Raw genomic sequence first — 26,389 nt, 5'->3', positions numbered from 1 at the left:
GATATGCCAAAGGCCCCTCCTTCTCTTCATCTCCTCCAGTACGCCGATAACACCGCCTTCCTCGCCCCCTACCCTACGCTCCAGAAATTTCAGACCCTAATCGGGGTGTTCATAATGGTGCATGAAAAAAATCTGATAAGGTTTTACCAGAGGATAAGATGAAGATGCCGGGATGGTTTACGTCTATTGGGATATCTTGCCGCATGTACCATAGAAGAACGAACTATCTTCTTCCTACACTCTCCATATGCCATTACCATGTCGGCTTTTCCCACACAGGTAAATCCCATCGACCACTCACGACCTACTGCTTGGAATGTCCTCCACTAATTAACTAGCAAGTCGCAGTTCACTCAAGTAACATACAAGCACACTATAAGCAAATATAGCAACATTGTATCTAGCAGTCACGCAGGTTGAATAGCACAAACGAATGTGTTACGGAAACTCTCCACAGTATGATAAGTCGTAAACGACTCACACTAGACTCCTGAAACACGTACCACTAACATTCTAATTTCCCCTACTGTTAGCCTGTTAATGTCAATAGGCATTGCCCCATTTCAAAAAGTGTATGTTTGCACAAAAAATACACTCACTACGTATTATTACAAACTGCTGATTGGCTAACAGTATGAAACACTGACTACCAATCCAGTCCGTGAAAACCGCACATCAATAGCACTTGCCATTTCTGAAATATTTGCGATGAAAGTCTTAGGTGATTCACCCTGAATACGTCGTTGTACCGTGTTAACTGTGAAAAATACATCAGTGTTGTTAAAAGAATATTAGTCTTTTATTATATACTGGCAGATTTACGTACAAGAGACTTATGCTTCCCCTAAAAGACCTTTATTAGTAGTGCCAATATGCATTCTGCAAGTATTTTAATAAGTAATGCAGAAAATTTAGATGTGGTAGTATTTAATTTGAAGCTTCACTGTGCTTGCAAGGTGTGAAAAATCTCACATATATTACCATAAATGATAAACAATTACAATTTTTCTCGTATATCGTCTCTGACAATCATTTACATCTACATATACATGGATACTCTGCAAATCACATTTAAGTGCCTGGCAGAGGGTTAATGAAACCACCTTCAGAATTCTCTATTATTCCAATCACATACAGCGCGCAGAAAGAACGAACACCTATATGTCTCCGTACGAGCTCTGATTTCCCTTATTTAATCGTAGAGGTCGTTTCTCCCTATGTAGGTTGGTGTCAACAAAAAATTTTCCCATTCGGAGGAGAATGTTGGTGATTGGAATTTCGTGAGAAGATTCCGTCACAACGAAAAACGCCTTTCTTTTAATGATGTCCTGCCCAAATCCTGTATCATTTCTGTGACACTCTCTCCGATATTTCGTGATAATACGAACATTGTCTTTGGAGATATCACACCTTTCACTGTGTTTTTGGTCATCTTTTGTGAGAATGTGTACAAAAAATGTCGTTCTGCAGTTTAAGTGATATATCGTAATAAAACGTTTTATTTCTTCCTAAAATCGAACACTTTTTTCCTTTCCTGACTAAAAAAAATTGTGCTCTGTGTGTGGTGATACGCTTATTAGATGTTGGTGTAGTTGATCACAGGTTTGTTTAGTGAGCCATAATCGAAAATTAGGGACAGTTTGTTTGGGATACTGGTGATCAATTGAATTTTTTTCCCTTGTGGTGCAACAAGTATGAAGTGAAGTATATTTTTCTAGTGATATCTTCTTTCTCTCCTACCCTGATACATACTTTAAAGTTTATAATGGTGATGGATACAATCGTATGTGGAAAACCAACCTGTTGCAAGCACTGTGATGATCTACAACACACGCCCCACCGCAGAGTGAAAGCTTCATTCTGGACTCCACTTAAATATTGAACTTTTTGCCACAATTGAATACACTTTATGTATCTAGATAGTCCTACAATGTAAACAACACATTTTCTGGCGCATTTTGGAATATTGTGACATTCTTGACAAGCATCACAGCTCAGGCAAAATAATTGATGTGTATCTTACAACGTTTTATTGAAATTAAGCTCATATTCGTTATTGGCAGCTGTTACACCTGTTGGTGACAGTGAAAACAACTTGAACTTGTGACGTTTTTAACAGTGCACCCATCTTTTGGTGATAGTAAGCAATTGGGATGTAAAGAAACAGTTGTTTTTAGTGGCCTCTTCACTCTTCACGGAACTACCTTTAAGGGAAACCTCATGTTTGACAACTGCTTATTCCTATTTATTTATTTATGTTCTACAAGTAAATGTTGATTTTTAATCATTAGTAGGACATATTTTACATACTGGGTACGACAGTCCATAGCGAAAGATGTATGACTGCAAATGAAATTTACGTATGTGACTGGTGAGCCAGTTCATAAACGATTTTCTGGAAGTCAGTAACGCAGAATTAGTTGAGAACATTTTCGGTATGTTAGACAATTCAGATAATCTGACGTGTGTCTCAATAAAAAAGATATTTTTTATCAATATTAGTGCAGCCTAACTGGGGTTACATTGTAGCCCTCGTCTGACTGGAAGAGAGAGTGGCGTTTTATAGTTCACGTCATTCGGGTACTTTTGGGCATACCCCAAATGGGGATACTTGTAACTGGCTCTTGAATTTTAATACTAGACTCGGACTAAAAAAGAGGAAGGGTCGTGGAACATTGTGCAATGTGTGTGCGCCATTTTACGTTTAATATGCATGCATATCTTTGACCCTGCATTCCTTTAATACTACGTCAGAGGTATATATATGCATGAGTAATAATGTAATTTGACATTACTTGTAAGTCAGATGTAAATGTCTTTCATAAATATTGACTGTATTTGCTTTAATTTGAAAGTTACGTAATTTTTACTTCTTATTTGGCATTTTTAAAAAGTACTATGTCTTAAGTAGCTGGAGACTGGGAAGTTTATCTCAGAAGTAATCTAATTTGATACCGTTTCTACGCTGCACTGGAGATAGGGAGCACATCACTGTACTTAGTTGGAGATAGGGGGAGGTTTGTTTAAATTTTCCACTAACACAATAGAACAATTTCCTCCATCTGGGAATTTTTTAGTACTACTCTATGATTGGATGGTGGTGAAAAGTGGAACGTGCCTACCCACTGAAAACGATGATGTCACACAGTAGCGCAGATGATATCATTAATGAGAATGATAATGTTGCTAAGTCATTGATCTAGGTCAAATGTCATATATGTGAAAATTGCATAATCCAACGGCTTTTAGAATATTGTAGGATTATTCACAAGCAAATTAAATAATGTTTAAATATAAAACCACGAGAGGAAGTTACATGAAAATGGGAGAGATGAAGAAAGTATGTAAATTGTTTATTACTTCAAAAGCACTCGCTGTAACCGATAATATACATATCGTACTTTGAAACAAGCGGTCAGCGCCATGGTTGGGCCCATATGTTGCCACGGTTGTTTCGCTGCGAAGCCGTTATACATCCTCGATGCAATCCCGAACTCTCCCCATAAAATTTATATATTTTTGGAGTCTTGAAGGAAGACGTTCGTAGCCGTAGATTTGCTTCGGATGAATAGTTGGTTACATAGTACAATAATGATTCCGTAGACAACCGCAAATTTTTTTCCAGATAAGGATTGACTGTCTTGTCTCACAGTGGAATATGGATTAACACTTGTGACGATTACTGTTGAAATAATAAGCAGTTTATTACTTTCCCCATTTCTGTCGTTTTCATTATACCACCTCTTATACAATAATATACTCCAAAAGCCTACAGTAAAAGTCGTAGATGCAGCTATGGAAAGTAATTTCAAGCACAGTGACGAGCAATGTTATCATAAAAATATTCTCCATTTATTATGAATGTACTGTAACTGTATATTACATTATGTTCTCTTCCCCAGCTGTTTCTGATATTTTTCTTGTAATCTTTGGGACTATATCACTGTGGTTTCAGTTTTCGGTTGCTTTTATTATAGTACTTCGTAGATAAGTAACTGAGATATGTAGGTGTTTGTAATAGATGAATCTGTCATTCAGAATATTAAGACTAAATATGTCGATCTGTCTCCGTGCCTAACAGTTGATAGTATCCAGTCGCTCCTCATTCCTGTCTCAACCTTGGCTAGAGAAATGAAAAGATGTGGACTTTATAATACAGATGTGCTGTGTTGCTTTTGTAATGGTTCATAAGGGGTGATCAGAAAGTTTCCGTTTGAGGATGTTGCTGCTGCGCATATGCATCTCCGCGCGACTCAGATGCGGGTATGCATGCATCGACATGTAGGCAAGGGATTAGCGTAGCCTTCGAACGCCAACTTTTTGCTTCCCCCTCATAGACATGCACAAATTCACAATTATTTTACTATGTGTAAATACTGTTCACGCTGTATAACTGGATGTCTACCATTTTGTCATTGTTTACAGAGAACCTATTTATAACGCAAGATTTAACAGTAATTTAATAACACGCGAACAAAATGTTTAACATGCGTAAACATTCATTATTGCTAGACGTCTGGATTATCACTGAATGTACCTTTACCTGAAGTTAATCAGCTGTTGTAGCTGCAGTCTGTATGCTGAGTAGTTCGTGGTTCACACCTGACATAATGTGGTGTTCTAGTGAAAGGACAGTGTTTTCTCCCTTGAGTAATACTATATATGGGCTCTTCCATGTGCAGCTTCACATGTGGATTGATAATTTAATTTGTATGCCCTATCTCGAGTGACACAGTGAACATTGTTAACCTATATATAAGTAAGAAAGATAACTCATACTGAATTTGAGACTAGATTATTATTATGTCTGTGAGTTCTCCAGACTGCTATAAACAATGTAACATTCGTCTATGTACATACGTTCTTTTGTATGTGCTTGATAATGACATAGCAATCGAAATTGGCCAATCGCACAACAAATAAATGACATTAAGATACAACCTATAACGGACAATATTTTCTTTAACGAAATTTTTGGAGGCTGTGGACGTGCGCTTGAACGAGAACATCCAAGAAATAGTTTACATTCCGTGAATTGGAATTTTCAACTTGTGGCTTCCAATAAATTAGTGACTTCGGCCCATAGATTCTGAGATACGTCGCTGTTATGTTATTTATCATCTTCAAAATGCAACTACCTACTTATTTCCTGCACTAACGTTATCACTTTTCAACAATCCATTTTTTTTTTTTTTTGGTGGGGAACGTACCCGATTTGACTTAAGAAAGGAACCTGATTTGTATTCCGACGGCCGCCATTTGTACGCTACGGCGTACTGATTTGAAAAGATCGGCCCTCTTGGTCCTTTATTGGTCGGCGGTGAATCCACCAACGCCGCTGCCAATGAAGTACATAATATCGTCACCCCCTTGTGTGCTGATGTCCTTGGTAGATCAAAACGGACTACACAATGCTTTGGTGTGAAGAGTGGAATTGATCGAAACAAGTGAAAGTGAGAGGAGTACTAAAGAAATTCTGTTAAATTTTGATTACGCAACTAAATACCGAGGGACTGCACTTTTTAATTGGTACCATCACCTTGAAAATGTTGTTAAGAACGCGAACCAGATAATGCGTTTAATGAAGAACACGTTATTCCACTAGTCTGTGTTTTAAAATATCTAATTTGTAGTCAAGTTTTGGACACTCTCTATTTTCAAGAGCATCTGTACTAATTGATATGGATACATCGTTGCCAGTTCATTAAAAATTTACAAGATATGTACATTTCGGCACAGCGTGGCACGTGATATTTTAAATTATTGACAACGAGATGTTCACATCTGTTATTATAGTTGCACTTAAAATTGATAGTGTAGGAACCTATTAATACGAATCAAATATTTTAAAACACAGTCACAAGGAATAATCTCCTTATTCAAATTTATTGAGGCTGTGGGTCAAAACAGATGCAACAGGTCTATTAAAGAGGCTGCCTGCACTATGCTTTTCCCTTATCCCCGGAGTACTACTGCGCTATCTGGGATTTTTATCACAGAAGATTGACGCAGTTCAAAGAAGGGCCATTCGTTTTGTATTATCATATAACTAGGAGATGGTGTCACTGATATGGTAAGCGAGGCGATTTTCGTTGCTGCCAGATATTTTCCCACAAGTTCAGTCGTTAACTTTCTCCTTCGAATATCTAAATATTTTGTTGACTTCCAATAACAATGGAAGGAAAACCATCGTTACAAAATGAGAGGAATCAAACGTACGGAAGCATATAGGTGTACAGTTTCTCCCCGTGCTGTTCTAGAGTGGTACTCTTGAGAAATAGTATGAAAGTAATTCTATAAAAACGTAGTCCTATGAACTCTTTGCCAAACACCCAAGTATGAGCTGCAGAGTAATGATGTAGATGCAGATGTGAGTAAGCCGATGTTGAGATGGCATTGTTTGTAGTCATATATGTCCTTCCACCTGTGCAGGAGGTGGTTACTTCTTAATACAGAAAGTCCACCCACGGAGAAACTGTGAAGTACACGAATATATTGAACAGCAGCCCAAATCCTATTGAGCACGAATGTGGTTCGCTAGGTAGGTGTGTTGTTGAATTTTCCAAGTTGTTGTTCCGAGAGTAAGTTTGCTAGAAGCCTGTCATTCACTTCTTATTTTTTGTGGAATTTATGAAGGGTATCATTGAAGTATCACATATGTGACGGACAACAGTCTGATGACGTTGTGGTATAGTATGGGAACATTCGTCGTTGAGTTACTGTAGAAGAATAGAAGACGTCTTAGAACAAATTTTTATTTGGTGTGATGAATGGCAGTTTGCTACAAACGTCGAAAAATATGAGTTAATGCAGACGAATAGGAAAAAAACATATTGATGTTCAAATACAGCATTATAGTGTGCTGCTTGACAAAGTCTGGTCGACTGAACGATATGAAATGGGACGAGCAATTAAGTACGGTAGTAGGGGAGGCAAATGAGCGACTTCTGTTTATTGGAAGCATTTTACGAAAGTGTAGCTCATCTATAAAAGAGACCATTTATAGCTAACTACTTATTCTTCAGTACTGCTCAAAGGTCGGATTAAAGGAAGAAATCGGAACAGTTGAGTGGCGGGCTGCTAGATTTGTTAGGTTCAATCAACACCCGAGTTGTACGGAGATGTTTCGCGAACTCAAATGGGATTCGCTAGGGGGAAATCTACGTTCTATCCGCGAAACACTCCTGAGAAAATTTTGAGAGACAGCATTTGAAGCTGACTGCAGAAAGACTCCACTGCCGACAATCTACACATCACGAAGTGACGGCTAAGATGAGGGAACGTAGGGCACGTATGGGGGCAAATAGAGGGTCGTTTATCCCACGCTCTGTTTGCGAGTGGAACAGGAATTGGAATTACTGGTAGTGTGCCAGACTGCGGCTGGCGGATTACGTATGTAGATGTGCATGTAGATGTTGTGTATATGAAGCCGATGCTTTCATTATGTATATTTTAACACGTTTTATGGAGCAATACTTCATCTGGTACTGCTTCTTTCTGTTTTATTAATTCGGTGCCACGTGGTCAAACCTTGAAGTTAAATTTGGATAGTTCTTCTTGGTTTACGTGAAACAATGTAATTCGATTCATGGGAAACATAAACAAAAGCAAACTTAAGATGAGCTCCGAAATATTCAACCACATTTTTAGAAGCAAAAGTAATATCCATATAGGCTGTGCTGGGGTTCAGAAAGGAGTTTCTTATTCTGCTCCAAAGTACTAACAGATAAAAAAGGGAAATGCCGAAATAGACCTGAAGAGAGTTAGTACACTATTACTCACTCTTCCAATAGTTTGTCAGTATATCTGGACTCGAATGTGTAAACTCTAACACTAATTTTTAAATTGAAAAGGATTTTAATTTACCAAGACACAGACAGCTGATGTTGTTCTGAGTAATCTCATTATGAGCAATGTGGGTAAATAAGCACTAGCTGTACTTGGTTATCGGTATTTCCTGTAGAAATAGCCCAACTAGCCGCAGGTGCTAACTGATGAACTGTCTGTCTCATTCCACATCCCTTGAGGCTCTCAGAGGGGAAACAATTATGGAACACCGTGTGTCGTCTCATGAAAGCCCGTATACAACTATGTTGCGTGTTTGTATGTGTGTGTGTGTGAGAAAGAGAGATAGTGAGGGAGGGAGAGAGAGAGAGAGAGAGAGAGAGAGAGAGAGAGAGGGAGAGAGCGAGGGAGAGAGAGTTACGTGACCTTCTCGCTCCTCCCCCAGCCACCCCTCCCCCTATATGACCCTTCAGCTCCTTATTGTTGTTGTTGTGGTCTTCAGTCCTGAGACTGGTTTGATGCAGCTCTCCATGCTACTCTATCCTGTGCAAGCTTTTTCATCTCCCAGTACCTACTGCAACCTACATCCTTCTGAATCTGCTTAGTGTATTCATCTCTTGGTCTCCCTCTACGATTTTTACCCTCACCCTGCCCTCCAATACTAAATTGGTGATCCCTTGATGCCTCAGAACATGTCCTACCAGCCGATCCCTTCTTCTGGGCAAGTTGTGCCACAAACTTCTCTTCTCCCCAATCCTATTCAATACTTCCTCATTAGTTATGTGATCTACCCATCTAATCTTCAGCATTCTTCTGTAGCACCACATTTCGAAAACATCTATTCTCTTCTTGTCCAAACTATTTATCGTCCATGTTTCACTTCCATACATGGCTACACTCCATACGAATACTTTCAGAAATGACTTCCTGACACTTAAATCAATACTGGATGTTAACAAATTTCTCTTCTTCAGCTCCTTGGTAACCTTAAAGGTGGAAATTGTGATGAGATATAAAAACAGTTAAAAAGCGACAGATATTAGTCCATAGCGTGGTTAGTGACAGTACTTTTTGCAAAACATTCAGAAAAAATTTTCGAACCATCTCTGTAGACCCTTCAAGAACACAACCTGCAAGAAATAATTTCCCGACTACTATACTTTGTGAGAAATTCTTCATCTTCCAGTTGAGACTCAATGTACACACCTGCATACTAATGTAAAGAACTTGGAGGACTCAGCGGATGGTGAACTATGGTAAGGAGGTGTCATTTGTTGAATTTTGACAAGAAATATTAATAAGGTGTGTGTATATGGCAACACTTAGTAAATATTATCCACAGATCTCCACATTTTACTCTCTAGCGACCCCAAATTTCTCCCTCACTTTTAGTGCCTGTTAAGGCGTAGGTTTCACAGTAATGTATTTATTCTTAATCCTCCTGAGTAAATTAAAATGTTTTTATGATCAGGTTTAATTTAGATTAAATTTAATACACTAACATTTTGCCTTCTTCATTTCTACACTGTAATTTTATTTTTAAGAATACGTAAATAAAGTATTTTTGGGTTTACGGTCTACACATATTTAATTTTTTCCCTTTTTGATAGCAGATTAAGATAAAATGTAATTAGTAATGTAAAGAAATTGTTATAGTTGTAACAGTATGAGAAATCGATAGAAACAACTAGCAAAATTTAATGGTGCTTATCCCTAAGTTTCTGTAACATTACTGTTCCTGTCGAGTTACAACAACATTGTTATATACGTTAACATTTTTATATTTACCTTTCTTACAGAAAGCACACAGGAATATACAGAAGACTACTTTCTGGAGTCTGTTTCAGTCAGACAGCAGAACTAACTGCATAAGGAAGTGATTTTCGAAGCGGTATGACTACGACGAGCAGCTCTTAATATCTCATGCATGAAATTTGTTTCTTTTCGGTTTCAGTTACATAACAGATAGGAGAGCCTTACCTGCATAATAGATAGGAGTGATCCTACATATTGTCTTGCGGAAGTATTTAAGGGTGTCATTCTTTGTCAGATATTGAGGGTAAACGACCCCTTCGGTCGCCCCAGCAACTGCGTCACACTTTTCGCCAGACCAGTATCCAAACCGAGGACTACCATGAAACTGATCCATTGTAAAGAACCTTCGAGCGTTTTCTGGACCTATGAAAACTGTAACGTTGTCTCGGAAATCGCTGTATATCTGCAAACCACAAACAGGATGTCGTTATCGTAAATAAAAGGAAAACAAATTAACAATGTTCACCCAAATCCTACGTAGTAGAGAGCTGTAACAAAAACCTTCGTTATTTCTCTCTTTTTTTAAAAAATAAAATCGCTGAAAATAAATTTTTAATATTAACTTAAAGAGGTGGGTTATCAGATCTGGATTCAACACAAATAAAAAACTAAGCGATATGGGATTTCCCCTGAAAATTTTTTAACATTAACCTGTGTTATCATTCTTAAAAGTTCACATGGAAAATAAGCAACTTTCAAATCTGCAATTGAACTGCAGGAACAAACAACAAACAGTATGTAATAGAGAACTGTAATTTAATATTTCTTTTACCATGTGTAGGATTCCGATATTTGTGACTGGGACCAGATTTGGGACAACAGTCTGAGCAAAATGAAGCACTGGATCGGTAAAATTCCAGAAATAATTGTACACAGTTGTTTTGACGAATGGCTGAGAGTCTAGCCTTCGCATAAGTATGTTGTATCCCCATTTGATTAAAAATGAGGTATCCTGTAGGTACGAAGCAATGCCCTGGAAAAGACAACACAAGAATATTTAGTCCAACATAAACAAATACGTATTACCTTATGACACACTAGCTCTTTAAACTGAAACTCCACTGACAGCTGAAGGCTGTTTGCCGCACGAAGACGCGAAGCTCTCCTCACAAAATTTATCCACAGACTTTTTTAGGATATTCTGATGTATTTAGAGTGCTATGGTACTGATGGTTCTAACGAAAATAGTTAATTCTCCATTTAACGAGTATCGAAAATTTCTGTTCAAGGTCTAAAACACATAAGATCCGTTATAAAAGATGAAAAACAAATATTGAATAGGAACAACTGCTGGCTGCCTTATTGAAGAATAACACGAGCTATGCGCTTCTGTACATATTAAACGTACTTCTGGCTGAGGCTTAATAGGGAAACGTTCCTTTACTTAGTTCTGTAACAGCGCTTGATACGATACGAACTTTGCTTTAGTACAAATAATAAAATAATACTGTCTCTCTTTCTTAAACCAACATATTACGTAATTTCATATCGTAATTAGAATGTATTGGTAACCTCGGGGGCACACAGTCGAAATTAATATATCTTTGTTTAGAATAATTGCTACTGTTATGGTTATTGTTTCATGAATCTTAGAGAAAATTACGATGTTCTCATACTACATGCAGCGATGATAATACTTTTCATCCATTCCAAAAACTTCGAATTAATTAAGTAATTTTTGAACAAAGATACTGAATAGGAACAAGTCATATCCCAAGATATAAGAGTTGAATTATAACATACTTTACGGACAATACTTACATGATACATTGTGCCATGCAGGCCAGATTGCAATGGCGGTCGTGGGGAGGGGGGGGGGGGGGGTTGAGGGTCAAACCGGGGTTCCTGCTTCGGCCCCCCCCCCCCCCCCCCCCCCCAGGATTCATGTTCTTGAAGAAACAGCTTTGTCCACAAAGTGCCTAGCATTCAGCGCACGTTGGTCTATAGATTATCTTATGATTTTGAAACGTGTCCCTGCTGGCTTTTGGTTCAAATGGCTCTGAGTACTATGGGACTTAGAAGTCCCCTAGAACTTAGAACTTCTTAAACCTAGCTAACCTAAGGACATCACACACATCCACGCCCGAGGCAGGATTCGAACTGCGACCGTAGCGGTCACTATCAACACTGACATGCTTGCACATCTGTATGTTGTATCTATGTTATTTGACGAGCTACTTGACCTAAGAATGCAGTGCACAAACTTTTATCTTATACTGGTGTGCATTTTCAGCCAGTGTGGTTTTGAAGCACTTCGCTGCTCTTCTGTTGATGTGGTCAATTCTTAATGAACATTCTCTTTCTTGACATTCCGCTGTGGTGCATGAATATTCATTTTGTCCGTTTTTGATGTGAATGCGTCCAGCTATTCAAATGCTGCCTTTTGTTCGTTTCACATAGGCTTATAGTAATTTTTTGCCAAATTGGATCCGAAAATGATAGGTTTTTTCAACCCAAACTAGTTACCTTATTACTGTTGTCTACTTGCTGTGTAGACATTATTACGTTTTTAAGATTATATATATATATATATATATATATATATATATATATATATATATATATATATATATAGAGAGAGAGAGAGAGAGAGAGAGAGAGAGAGAGAGAGGGATCGCTTCTTTTATTCAGAAAATTTCAGATAGTAATAAGGATAAACCTATTTGAAAATGCTTGTATCAGAATTGAACGTAATATGAAAATACACTTTTTACAGTTGCTGACATACTTACTAATACAGCTATGTTTGGCACAATGATCGTGTCGTTGAGGCTGAGGGTGTTCTTTTCTGGCAGCCAATGAGGCGAGCGGACTCCCGTGTACGTCATCGTATTGTTGTCGTGGTGGGTGACATTGTGGTGTCTGAGCCTCTCCCTTTAACAATGAAATACAATAAAGGCAAAATCAAAGCGTTGATATTTTAAACTTTTTTGGCTGTGCGCTCAGCAACTGTGTATGCAAATATATAAAATGTGACAGTCATCCAACCGGTTGCACACAACTTCTTTTTTTTTAAAAAAAAGAAAACCACATGATCAACGTTTCGATAGCTCAGACTATCTTCACCAAAATGGTAAACTTTACATGAACTAACATTACTTTAAAATTTTCAACAACAGTAAACTTGTGCCGCCGCTTGCAGCTATGACTGTATTACTCTTTTTTATTATGACCTACATTCGTGACTCATGAAGCAAAACCATGTCTTTTGACGGTAGCACTATAGCTGAAAATTTGAAAGTTGTTATGTGAGTTCATGTAACTTTTCACATTCTGATGAAGATAGCCTTAGAGGTATCGAAACTTGGCTAATGTGTTTTTAAAAAAAGTTGTGTGCAACCTGTCAGCTGACTGTTACATTTCGTATACAATCAAAGCGACTAAAACTATCAGTCATACTTCAGTACGAATCAACCAACGTACCTCTCCAGAAGAGGAAAACGTACGAAGACGTGCTGAAAATTAATGTCTCCGAATTTTTTATGGGATAACTCTTAAAGCTTTTTAAATAAATCAAACGTTATTAGAATTCTACGTCTTTATTCTTCGTGTCTACTTGTTTTCAGTCCTCTGCCGCTAGAGGGCTCCGAATTGCAGCGTGTAACATGATGGTATATCACGTGACTATGTCGATGCGAGAGAAACAGCCTACTGTAATTAAGTCACGAATTCTAAGATTTCGTTTATACACGAAGCGTCCTTCGCTTGAGCATTACATTGGCAGATCACACTGCTTCGGTTCACCGTCATCGATCATCCTTCACGCACTCCCGACTTGGCCCCATACGATTTCGTCTGTTTCCAAAACTTAAAGAACACCTTAGACGACTAACGATGGGAGAAATGTTTTCGTCGTAGGGCGACTATGTAGACAAGTAAATACGTAGACATGAAGAACCAAGTTTTGAAATGTTCATAAGGTTTGTTTTATTAAAAAAGCCTGAAGATTTTTTGCGTAAGAAATTCGGATGCGATACTTTTCAGCACGCCCTCGTATAAGTACTTTGTATATTGTACGTATCCTCCGATTCTTCGGTTGCAAACGGAGAATTTCCCCTTATTTCTCTCCTTATTTCTCTTCCTTTTTTCTTATTTTGTAGATTATTAAATGAAATTTAATATTGTCCTGTACTATATCTGCTTCGCAAACATCCACTACAGTGAGCCAACTTTCACACTAAGCCATTCACTTTTAATGGAATTAAGTTTGCTGAATAAAATGAAAGGAGTCAATGACATGAAATGATATCAGTGAAAAACATTCAGGATTCTGCTTCGAGTATAAAACGTAAAACAAACACTTTGAATATACCAAAGCATTTGCAGTGTTCAAAGCGGACATGGGAACAAAATTTATACTTGGTCACTCACATTAAGGTGTGTTGGATTGAAAAACAAAGAATTTTTAAGAAAGAATAGGCCGTTTCGGATGCAACCGAGACTGCCTATTCTTTCTTGGACATCTCTCAGAGGTTGCTGTACCATTAGCTGAAAGATGGAGTATTGTCGTTTTGACAAAGGATTTTAATTATGAGGCGAAGATGTTTCGAAGTTAATCCCTATGTAGATAATTTTTGTTGCAGTTTCGCAAATTCTTCGTGTGTTAACAAATAAATATTAAGTTAATTTCTTAATCTATTATAGATACTAAATGTAATATCTTTTTCAAATCTAAGACCAAATTTAACCCTGTCGAAGTTTACCGTGCAAAAAGGTTCTTTCATACCAAACTATAAGGTGAGTGGAAATGAAATTACTCTAGGCTGGAACATAGTTAATTGTCGAACATAAAACAGACGCACATGGAAAGAGAATTTTTTTAAATGTCACAAGTCACTTAGCAGCTACTGTATACGCATCCAGTTACTGTAAAGGCCGTTTCTTTATAAACTATAAGAAGAAAAGAAAAAAAGAATTACGAGAGTTAATCAAGAAAGTCATGCATCCTAACTCATATCCAACGTTAATAGCATTTTAGACAAATGGTTCAAATGGCTCTGAGCACTATGGGACTCAACTGCTGAGGTCATTAGTCCCCTAGAACTTAGAACTAGTTAAACCTAACTAACCTAAGGACATCACAAACATCCATGCCCGAGGCAGGATTCGAACCTGCGACCGTAGCGGTCTTGCGGTTCCAGACTGCAGCGCCTTTAACCGCACGGCCACTTCGGCCGGCCAGCATTTTAGACACACGTTTTATTTCACTTCTTGAGAAAGTGACTTTATAGATGAAAGGTCATCTGAACTAACATCTTCTAACAGAAGTATACTAAAATAAAAACTGAATGATTCAGACATATGGGAAGAATGAATGGAAGTAAATGAACCACAAGAAATGAACCGCAAGACAGCTGTGATTGGTGACTTTTTATATTCACAACCTGTTTCGCTGCATTAAAACAGCATCCTCAGGTGAACTAGATAATAGGGAAATGATCCCATATAATACGTATGATCAAATTACTATAAGGAACTTTCTAAAACCGTTTTTAAAATATTTAAATTGTAGAACTAAGACAATGTGGTATTTTTAATAACTTTGTCTTGTATATTTACCTTTCTTGGAATGATTATTTCATATGCCTAAGAAGTGGATTTCAATTTCATCTACTTTGTGATTCTACTTATTTTTTCCATTACTTTTTTCATCTTACATTTATCTTTCTTTGTATAAGCAATTGTTACATTTAACTTTTTTATTGCTCGATCTTTGGATACATTCTTTCACTTTTAGGACACTACCCAACCCTCCGTAGTCAAAAATTCCGCCGCTTGTGGTGTTACCGTCGTTTACTAGTGCCTCCAGTTGTATGTCAACACGGCATGTCAGTACACAATACACCGCCTTCCGTGGTGAGCCCTTGCAGCGACCACAGGGTATGTATAGATTCCTGTTTATGTTACTGCAAATTATCTTAGTCCTTAGCTCTCTTATTATCTTACATTTCTGTCGTGGTTCGGTGTAACTATATCAGTATATTGCGCTTCGAAGTTTGCGTCATCCAATTCATGGACTTCACATCGACACGCTTATCGGCTTGTACCTCAGTCAGCCTTACAGACTTGACATTTATTCATAATTGTGCGAAGGTTGGTGAAGGGGGGAGGGTGTGAGAAAGGAGCGATGTCGTGGAAGTGGGGGTGGGGGTCCCAGTTCTGATCATTCCTTACCAATGACTTCCATTTTCAATCATTGTACTTATATATGTTTTTCTTCTTGTAGTGCGCCACCGCCCTATTCTCTCCAATGTCCTGTTTTATTTATGTTGTTAACTTCCCCTCTTTAGAGGTTTAATTTTTGACCACGAAAGTTTTGGACTTCTTGGTGTGCTAATGTGCCACTGTTGTCAGTAAAATTTTGTAATTTTGATGTTTTCTGTCAGTTTAAACACGCCACATAGGATCTATAAAAATATTTAAGAAATTTCTTAGAATTTTCAGAAGAAACTAAAATAACCTTATTTTATTTTGATCATATGGATTACATGGGATCTTTACCTTGTTATGCAGTTCACCTGAGGATGTTGTTTTAATGCAGCGAAACCGGTAGTGACGATGAAACTCCAAAACCTAACTTCTCCTTCACAGACCATGAAGGCCGACCGGCCGCTGTGGTCGATCGATTCTAGGCGCTTCAGTCCAGAGCTGCGCTGTTGCTACGGTACCATGTTCGAATCCTGCCTCGGGCATAGCTGTGTGTATGTCCTTAGGTTAGTTTGGTTTAAGTAGTTCTAAGTCTAGGGGACTGATGACCTCAGATGTTAAGTCCAATAGTTGTTAGAGCCATTTAAACCGGATGGCGTTCCGAGCCAAATTTTATTGAAGTTTGATGGGTTTACTGGAGAACCATATATGGTGCGTGCATGTGCATTGTCTTATTCGGCGTTGCGGTTACGGAGCAGAGTTCAGAAAACGCTGGGATCGCCTGTAGTTCAGAAATCTTAGCAGCCGTATGGACTGTGGACAGCGTAATCAGACTTTTCATTCATCACATCCCAAAGTCTTCTGAACTCTGTAGGACATCCACAAGACACTGATACTGAGAACCTACTCAGATTTTTACGAGTAACGTGATGTGCACAATTCATCCTCGTAAGTGACTGCGTTTGAAACTTTTAACGATCGTGTATCATCTACAGTGAATAGCTGTATTCATTACATGCACTCTTATTCACCTATATTACCAGCTATCGATCATTTCCGCGAGTATAAGATCGTTTCAGCCCACGAATTACGTCAGAACAGACGTCGAAGAAGGGCCGACCTAAGTTAACAGCATCAGTCTATTTTGAAATTCTGAAGGTAGCAGGGAAAAGAAAACTTACAACTTGCTCAAGAACTAGACTGCGATTATAAGGATGGGAGGCTAAGAAGGTTAAGCAGTTGAGTAGTGAGACAAGGCTTTAGCCTCAATCCTTGATGTTATTCAGTTTTCATTGAATAAATAGTAATGGAAACACAGGAGAAATTTGATGAGAGAACTGAAATAGAGAAGGAATAGAATTTTGAGGGAGAATGGCTAGAGGAGTGTTTCTGCTGAAAAAAGGAAAATTTGTTGACATCGAACGTATAAATTAGTAGCAAGAATTTCTTTCTGAAAATATTTATGAGCAGTGTAGTGATGTACAGAAGCGAAATGCTGTTGATAATCGATTGGGTCAAGAAGAAAATGGTTCAAATATCTCTGAGCACTATGGGACCTAACTTCTGAGGGCATCAGTCCCCTAGAACTTAGAACTACTTAAACCTAATTAACCGAAGGACATCACACACATCCATGCACGAGGCAGGATTCAAACCTGCGACCGTAGCGGTCGCGCGGTTCCAGACTGTAGCGCCTAGAACCGCTCGGCCACCCTGGTCGGCTAAGTAAGGAAGAGACTAGAAGTTATTTTGAAATGTGGTCCTACAGAAGAATGCTATTATATATGCGTGGGTAGATCGGGTAACTGATGGCGGGGTACTGAATATAACATGCGAAAAAATTAATTTATGACAGAACTAGACTAAATGAATGGCTCGCTACGAAAGACACATATTGAGCCATCAAAGAATCGGCTGTTTGGTACCGGAAGGAAAGGCGGGGGATAAAAACTGCAGAGGGAGACCAAAGGATGAATACAGAATTTTCTCGCTAGCGAAATTTTAATATTTACCAAACCTCTGTTGTACACTCATGCAACGGTCTAGGGCGCTGCAGTAATGGACTGTGCGGCTGGTCCCGGCGGAGGTCCGGGTCCTCCCTCGGGCATGGGTGTGTGTTTTTGTGCTTAGCATCATTTAGGATAAGTAGTGTGTAAGCTTAGGGACTGATGACCTTAGCAGTTCAGTCACATAAGATTTCACACACATTTGAACATTTTTGAACACTCATGCTGATAAATTAAGATTCATGCTGATACATGGTGAAACAATGGTCTGGTGGGCGGTTTGCGGGTTTAAATCACCTCGGGGTATGACCATGTGGTGCATCTGACCTGCGGCCGTCGCACGGTGGCGCTGGCAGTGGTCCACATCCGCAGAGGTGTGTTGGTGCATGTCGGAGTATGGAGCAGCGAGTAAGTGTGCAGACGTTTTCAGACGTGCTAATGGTGACTGTGTGATGAAAATGACTCAAAGAACACATACTGATGACGTTATGAGGGGTAGAATATTAGAGCGGCTGGAGGCTGGTCAAACACAGCAGATCGTAGCACGGGCCCTCCGTGTGCCACAAAGTGTGATCTCACGATTATGGCAACGATTCCAGCAGACAGTAAATGCGTACAAGCGTTACAGTACGGGACGTCCACAGTGTACAACACCACAAGAAGACCGATACCACACCATCAGTGCCCGCAGACGGCCACAAAGTACTGAAGGTAGCCTTGCTCCGGACCTTACCGCAGCCACTGCAACAGTTGTCTCCAGGCACACAGTCTACAGACGACTGAACAGACATGGATTATTCGCCCAGAGAGATAGATTCCTCTGACCCATGGTCACAGGAGAATCTGGAAAGGCTGGTGTCAAGAACACAGTACATGCTCATTGGAACCGAACAGTGGTCTCATGTTATGTTCACGGACGAATCCAGGTATACTCTGAACAGTGATTTTGGCCAGGTTTTCATCTGGCATGAACCAGATACCAACCCCTTAATGTCCTTGAAAGGGACCTGTATGGAGGTCGTGGTTTGATGGTGTGGGGTGGAATTGTGATAAATGCACGTACACCCTTGCGTGTCCTTGACAGGGGAACTGTAACAGGTCAGGTATATCGGGACGTCATTTTGCACCAGCATGTCCGCCTTTTCAGGGGTGCAGTCGGTTCCACCTTCCTCCTGATGGATGATAACGCACGGCCCCACTGAGCTGCCGTTGTGGAGGAGTACCTTGAAACAGAAGATATCAGGCGAATGGAGTGGCCTGCCTGTTTTCCAGACCTAAACCCCATCGAGCACGTACAGGATGCTCTCGGTCGACGTATCGCTGCACGTCTTCAAACCCGTAGGACACTTCATCAGCTCCGACAGGCACTGGTGCAAGAATGGGAGGCCATACCCAGCAGCTCCTTGACCACCTGATCCAGAGTATGCCAACTTGTTGTGCGGTCGGTTTAAGTGTGGATGCTGATCATATCCCATATTGAAGTCGGGGTACATGCGCAGGAAGCAGTGGCGTTTTGTCGCACATGTACGGTTTTCTCAACTTATCACCAATACCGTGGAGTTACAGATCTGTGTCGTGTGTGTTCCCTATGTGCCTATGCTATTAGCGCCAGTTTTGAGTAGTGCCACGTTGTGTGGCACCACATTCTGCAATTATCCTTAATTTATGAGTACGACTGTACTTATTGAAGTAAATGTTCCAATGATTCAGTTGACTTCGTTATTTATTTATTTACTCTTTTGGTTAGGCCCGGTTATTAAATGCTCATCATCATACCGGTTTACTAACTGTAATAAAGATCTGGGTCAAAATTCCATAAGCAAGGTGAAAAGAAACATCATACACCTTTGATCTTGAGGTAAACTTCCACGGACAGTGCCAATTTGAATACAATCCATTTTTTGTTATGCGGCACCAGTCTGATACACTGAAGAAAGCATAACACATAAAATGCAGTTGAGTGACCGTGAAGAGGACGACTAAAATGACAACGAAACGTTCGCTTTATGGTTACTGTAACTGGAGAAAACTCATGATAATTTTTCCATTGGTAAAAGATTGTGGAATAATCTTCCTTTCAGATGTCTGTGAGAGTACTCCCAAGGAGGAGTAACCGTGAAAGAAAGGGTTACATTATAAAGGGTTAAGGCACGGAATGTCAGATGCCTTAGCGTAGTAGCGATGCTAGAAAAATCTGGGAAGCGCAAAGCTCAATACAGACATGTAATTTTACGGTCAATGAAATGGAATGGAAAGAAGATAAGGGTCTCTGATCCGACGAATGTAGGTTACTATCAGTAATATATGAGCAGGAAAGCAGGACAAAGAGTGAGACACTGTGAACTGTTCAGTGATACGATTATAGACATCAGGCTCGACAGCAGACCAAGCCAATAACAACAGTTAAAGCATATATGCCGACGTCACAAGGAAAGAACCAAGAGGTGGTGAAAGTATATGAGCATACTGTATTAAGTATTTAATGGGAGGTACAAATCTAATAATCATGGGGGACTGGAGTGTGGTAGCATGGGAAGAAACAGATTGCAAATTCCGGGAAGATATGGGCTTAGCAGAAGGAATGAGAGAGGAAAACTGAGCTCTGGATTAAATTTCAGACTTTAACAGCAAACACTCTGTTCAAGAATCAGAAGAGAAGGATATATACTTGGAATAGACCAGAAGACACGGGAGGTTTCCAGTTTTATTATATCATGTTAAGAAAGAGATTTAGTAGCTTGATTTTAGATTGTATGGCCCAACAAGAAGATATATATCAACCAAACATTGTGACCACTGCCCACTGCAGCGTTGCATGCCTCTTCGTGGCGTTGAGGGAAAGTGACGCTGTAAGAAAATTATGTAAGCCGAGAAGAAATGGAAAGGGGGATTACCATAGCGAAGAATACGATACAAATGAAGAAATCCCCTGCGATAAGCTAATTTATCAAAGGGCAGATTATTATTACGCAGAACATGTGAACGAATATCTCGAAGACGGCGAAGCTTGTAGAATGTCCACTTTCTACTGCCGTAAGCAACTACGGAAAATTGTAGAAGGGCAGTGGAACTAAGTGGTTGGATGTCGTCGACTCTTCACAGAACGTGGGGTTTCGAGTTTTGTCCGCTCTGTAAAGAAGAATAGATGACGATCTGTGGCACCTCTGGCGAAAGAGCACAATGTCGGTGGGCGCATACGTGTTTCGGAACACACCATTCAGAGCACAGTGTACGCCGCAGACGACCTCAGCATGTCCACACGTTGGCCCAACGACATCTTCAGTTGCGATTGTCAAGGGCTCAGGATTATCAAGATTGCACTGTGTGTCACTGGAAACATGTTGTCGAATGAATCACGTTCCTGCTACAGCAGGTTGATGGTCGTCTCCAGAAAGGCCGTCATCAAGGCGAACGGCTACTTGAAACGTGCACTGCGACTCGAGCCAAACTGGTGGAAGCAATATTTTGCTACAACAGGCATTTTCCTGCAACTGCACGGGACCTGTGTAATAGTCGAAGATACCACGTCAGCTGCGGACCGCCTGTGCCCTTCGCGCTTGATGTCTTCCTCGACGAAGATGTCATTTTCAGCAGTATAATTGCCATATCTCGAAGCCAGAGTCCTGCTACGGTGGTTCGAGCAGCATGATATTTAACTCACGTGAGAGTCTTGGTCACCACATTCGCCCCTAATGTAAATCCGATGGTTCCGATGGTTCCAATCTGGGTAGCTAACGAGCGCCTTCATCACGTATGCAAATCAGCGGCCAGTTATTTACGGGAATTACATGACTTCTGGGTAGACACTTGATGGCATATAGCTCCATAAATCTACCATCGAACTGTAGAATCGACGAAAGGCAGAAACTGGTAATATATTGTATTACAAAGATGGCCCAACAAGCTATTGGCAGGTGGTCATAATGTTTTGGCTCGGCAGTGTGTGTGTGTGTGTGTGTGTGTGTGTGTGTGTGTGCGTCCAGAAATTCCCTGCACAAACCTCTAGATCTAGAGAGGAGTGAGTAGATAATATATAGGATTGAAACTCATGTCCGAAAATGTACGGTTCTCGTGCTACAACCATTTGAAAATATGTAGGTAACGCGACCACTTTTACAAATAATTATTTGCCATGGATCATTACAGCACTTTTTTTACAGTTCCAGTCATTAATAGCCAAACTGCTCGTGTACTCGTTGACAGGTTCTCTTTAAGGCGATGCGGTATGGCCTCTTCCAATTCGGGTGCGCCGTCTCGGTGGGGCACCACAGTCGCGCCTGCTGTCGGGAAGGTACCTTTCCTAGAAGTCGTTGCATAATTGTGGCGAAAAAGATATACGATGGAGCCGGACTTCGTGAAGATCGATCTTGATAAAGGCGACGAGCAGCTCTTCCATTACCGTGAGCTTCTCCATTCAGAAGGATCAACTCGGTGTATTCTGCAAATGTGTACTCAGCCATGTTGCTCTAATATTCACGTGAATGAGGCTCTAACTTGGCCAAACACGTAGAACATACGTCAGATTAACAGCAGCCAATCCGACGTAACTACCACCCCCCCCCCCCCCCGCCCACCACAACCACCACCACCACCACCACCATGACTATCCTGTTGCATACCCACCTAGCAAAGGGCTATAGCAGGGAAACGGTACGTTTCCGGACGTGGATACCTATTCAGATGAAAAATACTGCCAAAAATTTCGCATGCCATATGCTCCTGCACCATACCGCTGTGTACAAACTGAGCTCCATGGTCAACCAGGTTCGAGACGTCCTTTCAGAGCCATTGCTGTCTCCGGACTTCTGTTTGGGGCACTAAAGGACAAAATGACAAAGCACAAAAGATTAGAGTAACGATGCAAAGCTGTAGACGCATGCCTGACTATGGAATGATATGAGAATTATAGAAACCATGGAGAAAAGAGGAGCAGGTGTCTGTCAAGAGCAGTGGCAAACAAGAACCTAGGATTGGAAGCCTGAAAAGTGAAAGGAATATGTACAGTGACTGTACAAAGGAAAGACAATATTAAGTGAGTGAGAATGGGAGTGGATAAAAATGAAAGATATGATAGTGTAATAAGAATCTAACAGAGCACTGAGAAACTTATGTCGAAAAAACGACTGAAGTGGATGACATTATCTTCTCCTTGGGAGAATATAGGCTGCCAAGAGGAGACTATTCCACTTCGCAAGCAAGATGTATGAGATAAGTGACGTACGCTCAGTCTTTAAGAAGGATGTAATTATTCCAATTCGGAAATCGAGGGAAGTAACCAATGTCAACATCATCGAAGCATCAGTTTAATAAGTCCTGGTTGCAAATTACCGACACGATATTTTGGTGGATTGGGAGATTTTGGTAGAAGAATGAAAATACTGGTAGAATCCCATTTCGTGGGAGATTTAAAACAGGTAAACCAATATTATTAGCATTTATTGGTTTGCTGAAAGCTTTTGATAATACTGCTTGAAATATGCTCTTTGAAATTATGATGCCAGAAAGGATAAAATACATCTAAAGAAAGGTTAGATGAAATTAGATGAGAAACTAAAACATTAAAATTAATAAATAAGATTTGTTATTTGGGCAAAAAAATAACTGAAGGTGACGGAGAAGAGACAATTTAAAACACATACTGATAACAGGAAAGAAATCGTTTCTGAAAAAGAGAAAACTTGAGAAAGGACTAATATTTTTCAATATCATGTAGTATATTCGGAAGGCATTTGTCTCGGGTGTAGACCTATACGGATATGAAACGTGGACGATTAACAGTTCGAACAGACTAAAAGTTTCCATTATGTGTGGAGCTCCAGAAAGATTCAGAAGGTTAGTGAGGTAGATCGAATAACAGATGAGGACGTAGTGAGTGGAACTGGAGAGAAAAGGAATGTGTGGCATATCTCGACCAAAAGAAGGGGTTCGGTGATAGGACAAGACCTGAGGCATCAACGATTCGACAGTTTGGTAATGGAGAGTAGTACGGAGTGCAAACACTGTAAAGGGTGTCCACGCTTGCCTATCCAGGTTTGGAAAACTTCATAACATCTCCATCTACGTGATTCGTCTGCTTCTCAAAATAAAGTGCCTGGCAGAGGGTTCATTGAACCACCTTCAAGATGTCTCTCTAACGCCGGATATTACTTCTGTTTTACTCGATGACTTTCCGTCTGTTATTACGAAATGTGACCTTCCTGAAAGGAAATTACGAATCCAGTCGCACAACTGAAGAGATACTCCGTAGGCACGCAGTTTGGTTAGAAGACGCTTGTGAGGAACGGTGTTGAAAGCCTTCTGGAAATATAAAAATATGGAATCAATTTGACATCCCCTGTCGATAGCATTTATTACTTCATGAGTATATAGAGCTAGTTGTGTTTCACAAAAACGATATTTTCTGAAAGCATGCTGACTGTGTCAATTAATCTTTTTCTTCGAGGTACTTTATAATGTTCGAATACAGTATATGTTCCAAAACCCTACTGCAAATCGACGTTAGTGATATAGGCCTGTAATTCAGCGGATTACTCCTACTTCCAATTTTAGGGTATTGGTGTGACTTGAGCAATTTTCCAGTCTTTAGGTACGGATCTTTCTGTGAGCGAGTGGTTGTATATAATTGCTAAATATGGAGCTATTTTATCAGCGTACTCTGAGAGGAACCTGACTGATATACAATCTGAACCTGGGGCCTTGCCTTTATTAAGTGATTTAAGCTGCTTCGTTACTCCGAGGATATCTACTTCTATTTTTCTCATCTTGGCAGTTGTTCTTGATTGAAATTCAGGAATATTTACTTCGTCTTCTTTGCTGAAGGGGTTTTGGAAAACCGTGTTTAATATCTCTGCGTTAGTGGCACAGTCATCAGTGACTTCACCGTTGTTATCACGCAGTGAAGTATTGATTGCGTCTTGCCACTTTCGTTGTGGAAATTATTAAAAGAATCTCGCATTGAAGTACGCGCCATATTTCGAACTTCTGTAAAACTTTCACAATCGTGAGGATTTTGCGTTCTTTTCAATTTGGCATGCTTTTTTCGTTGCTTCTGCAACAATGATCTGACCCGTTTTGTGTACCATGGGGGACCAGTACCATCACTTATTAATTTATGTGGTACATATCTCTCAATTGCTGTCGATACTATCTCTTTGAAAACATTCCACAATTTTTCCACACTTATATGATCAGAACGGAAGGGGTGAAGAGTGTCTCTTAAAAAGGCGTTAAGAGCATTTTATCAGCATTTTTAAATACATACACTTTGTGTTTCTTTTTGATGGTTGTAGGTGTTACGGTATTCAGCCTAGCAGCAACTGCCTTGTGGTCGCTAATCCCTGTATTCGTCACAACACTCAGTGTTTGTACAGGATTGTTTGTTGCTAAAAGGTCAAGTATGCTTTCGCAACCATTTACGCTTCGAATGTGATAGTGAACTGATTGTTCAAAACAATTTTCTGAGAAAGCATTCAGTACAATTTCGGATGACGTTTTCTGCCTGCCGCCGGGTTTAAACATAATTTTTCCAGCATGTCGAGGGTAGACTAAAGTCACCACCGACTATAATTGTATGTTCTGGGTACTTATTTGAAATGAGACTCAAGTTTTGTTTGAACTGTTCAGTAACTAAATCTTCTGAGTCGCGGGGCTCGGTAAAACGACCCATTTAATACTTTAGTCCAATTGTCAGGTATAACCTCTACCCATCTATTTCACACAAACTATCTACTTCAATTTCGCTACAAGGCAAACTACCTCTGACAGCAATAAATACTTCACCACCAACTATCCTTTCTAAACACTATTAGATCGTTTCAAAAAATTTCGGCTGAACTTATTTCCGGCTTTAGCCGGCTCTCTGTACCTATAACTATTTGAGCTTCAGTGCTTCCTATTAGGGCTTGGTGCTCTGGTTCTTTCCCAACACAGCTACGACAATTTACAACTACAATACCAAACGTTTCTACAAGTACGTTACTGTGTTTTACCTGCCCACTTTTAGACGGACTCCCTTTCTGTGGTTCCCTCAGACCCTCTAACCTAAAAAGCCGCCCAGTCCCTCCCACAAAGCCCCCTCTACCCGTGTAGCCGCCTCCCCGGACTGAAGACCTCCATAACAACACTATACTTCATGACAGTTTGAGGTTTGTCGTGTGCTTTCTTGATGCTATTGTAATTTTAATATCCAGTTGCATACATTGCTTTAGTCAACTGGGCCATCTGCCTATATTAGTGAAAGCTGTAAAACTGGTGACAGTTTATACCGATTATTTTTTATGTTATTAATTATCAATACACGACTCCTATTTTGTAACACCCGATTAGCTACGAAAAGCAAACCACAGTGAAAATCGAAAACGTTTATCTGCAAAATTACCTACACCTTCCAACTATTTTACGACGTAGTCGTCGCTCTGACTTAGTCATTTGTCGATGCGTTGTGCCAACTTTCCAGTAGCCTTACCACAGAAGGTAACCACGTATGCTTTCCGCCAGTTCCCTACATCAGTCTGCAGTTCGTTGTCTTTGTCAAAATCATGTCCTCATAGCCAGCTGTTCATTTGAGCAAAGACATGAAAATCACAGGGAGCCAGGTCCGGGCTGTGTGGTCGTCCTAAGTCCACTTGCAGTGTGCC

At 39.9% G+C, this 26,389-nt stretch overlaps 1 protein-coding gene across 1 annotated transcript in view; it reads right to left on the bottom strand.

The window, feature by feature from the left end:
• The window catches only part of LOC126418864 (scavenger receptor class B member 1-like), a 339,487-nt gene that overhangs the window by 28,293 nt on the left and 284,805 nt on the right, over nt 1-26,389 (bottom strand). The window contains exons 4-6 of the mRNA XM_050085862.1: nt 12,333-12,474; nt 10,373-10,573; nt 9,766-10,003 (exon numbers count right to left, since the gene is read on the bottom strand). Coding sequence (XP_049941819.1) covers nt 9,766-10,003; nt 10,373-10,573; nt 12,333-12,474 — 581 coding nt within the window. The remainder of the gene's footprint in view (nt 1-9,765; nt 10,004-10,372; nt 10,574-12,332; nt 12,475-26,389) is intronic.

The sequence above is a fragment of the Schistocerca serialis genome, chromosome 9 (genome assembly GCF_023864345.2).
Source record: "Schistocerca serialis cubense isolate TAMUIC-IGC-003099 chromosome 9, iqSchSeri2.2, whole genome shotgun sequence".
Lineage (NCBI taxonomy): Eukaryota > Metazoa > Arthropoda > Insecta > Orthoptera > Acrididae > Schistocerca > Schistocerca serialis.
This window is presented reverse-complemented; position numbering and strand designations above follow the sequence as displayed.